Source organism: Chinchilla lanigera, unplaced genomic scaffold (assembly GCF_000276665.1).
Source record: "Chinchilla lanigera isolate Chin_1 unplaced genomic scaffold, ChiLan1.0 scaffold00123, whole genome shotgun sequence".
NCBI classification, from domain to species: Eukaryota; Metazoa; Chordata; class Mammalia; order Rodentia; family Chinchillidae; genus Chinchilla; species Chinchilla lanigera.
The window spans coordinates 3590828-3592525 of NW_004955524.1; the positions used below are offsets into that span (position 1 = coordinate 3590828).

The window sequence follows — 1698 nt, forward strand, 5'->3', positions numbered from 1 at the left end:
AAATATATTTTTTTTCATTGTAGTTATGAAAGATTCAGGGGAAATCTAAGTAGTTATGAACATGTACCTGACTTTCCTCAGACTCCCCGCTCAGTGTGCAGTGAGAGTTGTGGTCCTGGATTTAGGAAAAGCCCTCAAGAGGGAAAGGTTGCCTGCTGTTTTGATTGTACACCTTGTCCAGAGAATGAGATCACCAATGACACAGGTATGAGTGTGACTTATGGACAAATTATTCACCTCTCTTTGTGCCTTCCAATCCATACAGAGATGAAGAAAAGTTTTTGAAGAAGAGCAAAAGCAAATTCTTTCTTCCTTCAGTGAATGATTTCTTTTCTGTACCTAGTACCATTGCCCCTTGCGAAATACCTTCTGTTTCCTTTGTTTTTTTTTATTGTCTTCGTTTGTTCTTAGGTTTGCTTTCCTTAGTATGAACCCAGAGGTGTGTGCCCAATGAGCTACATGCCCTATTTTGTTCCTTTGAGATAGCATCTTATTAACTTGCCCGAGTTGGTTTCACATTTATTTATTTTATTTTAAGGAGAATAAAAAAATAACAAAATAACAATATACAGACAAACAAAACAAAGCAAAAACAATAAAAATGATAGTGGGTTTCTTATATCTGGTAATTAAATTTGTGCCTCTCCTGCTTCATCTTCCTCAGTAGGAAGGCTTCCAGGTATGCAGCACTGCACTTGTCTTCTTTGATCTCTTTTTCTCAGCCCAGTGAAGCAATTATGTTTTAAGGAAACTCCTTTATTACACCCTACAATTTCTAGTTTCTTTTTCCATCATGAAATGTAACCAAAGGTGATTCAGCTCCAACACTTTATCTTCTTTAAAGATGCAGTTAGGCCACATGGAAGAAAAGGATCTGACATCTCCTTACTTACCCAGTGCCGAGCTCTGTCCTTGACAGAGCTTATGCACTGAGAGTATGTCTTTGGATTTAGAGGTAGATCTGACTTTGGAGTACAGCAGGCTCATGCTCAGCATAAGCTCAGTTACTAGGAATTTTTCCCTGCTCTCCTGGATTTTCCAGAAGAATAGTTGTAAAATCATGTAACAATTGTAGTTTTGCTACAGAGCTCCAGTAGTGAACATTGATTGGGGGATTGGATAAAAGACGACAGCTATGATTTGGCAAGAATATTGTAGCTCCTTCACAAAAGCAGTACCATCAGTACTGTATCAGGGGACTGGGCTTGGGTTGAATTCCTATAAAAGTTAGCAAATTTAGCAAAAACAAGCATTCCCACATTGTGTAGTATTTCACATAAAAATGAGATTCAATGTTATTTAAAAACAGAGAGTATGGTAATGAGGTTGGCACATACTGTAAAAAATACAGGGAACCAATATTAAATATTTCTAAATACCATAATTACAACTTGGAGAATATTTGAATTTATGATAATAAACCATATGGTAGAATCACGTCTCTGTTGAATATTTTTGCTTTGTTTCTGTGGTAAACGTTTGTTTTATTTATTTTTTATTTTATTTTTATGAAGTACAGGGGGGTGACTTCACTCAGCCTATATTTACTGAGTGTCCCCAGGGCCCCAGGGATTCAGTACTGAGGATGAGACACCAGTGAGTCCTCTCTTTCTCTGTACACATGAAAACCGAGGAAGGGCCAGGCAAGCACACAGCGAGAAGGCACTGTCTGCAATCCAGGGGAAGAGCGCTCACCAG

General features: G+C 38.1%; 1 protein-coding gene across 1 annotated transcript in view; it reads left to right on the top strand.

Annotated features, from left to right (window-relative positions):
* LOC102013444 (vomeronasal type-2 receptor 116-like) overlaps positions 1-1698 on the top strand; it is a 28677-nt gene that overhangs the window by 23091 nt on the left and 3888 nt on the right. The window contains exon 5 of the mRNA XM_005409711.1: positions 82-205. Within this exon, the coding sequence (XP_005409768.1) occupies positions 82-205 (124 nt within the window). The remainder of the gene's footprint in view (positions 1-81; positions 206-1698) is intronic.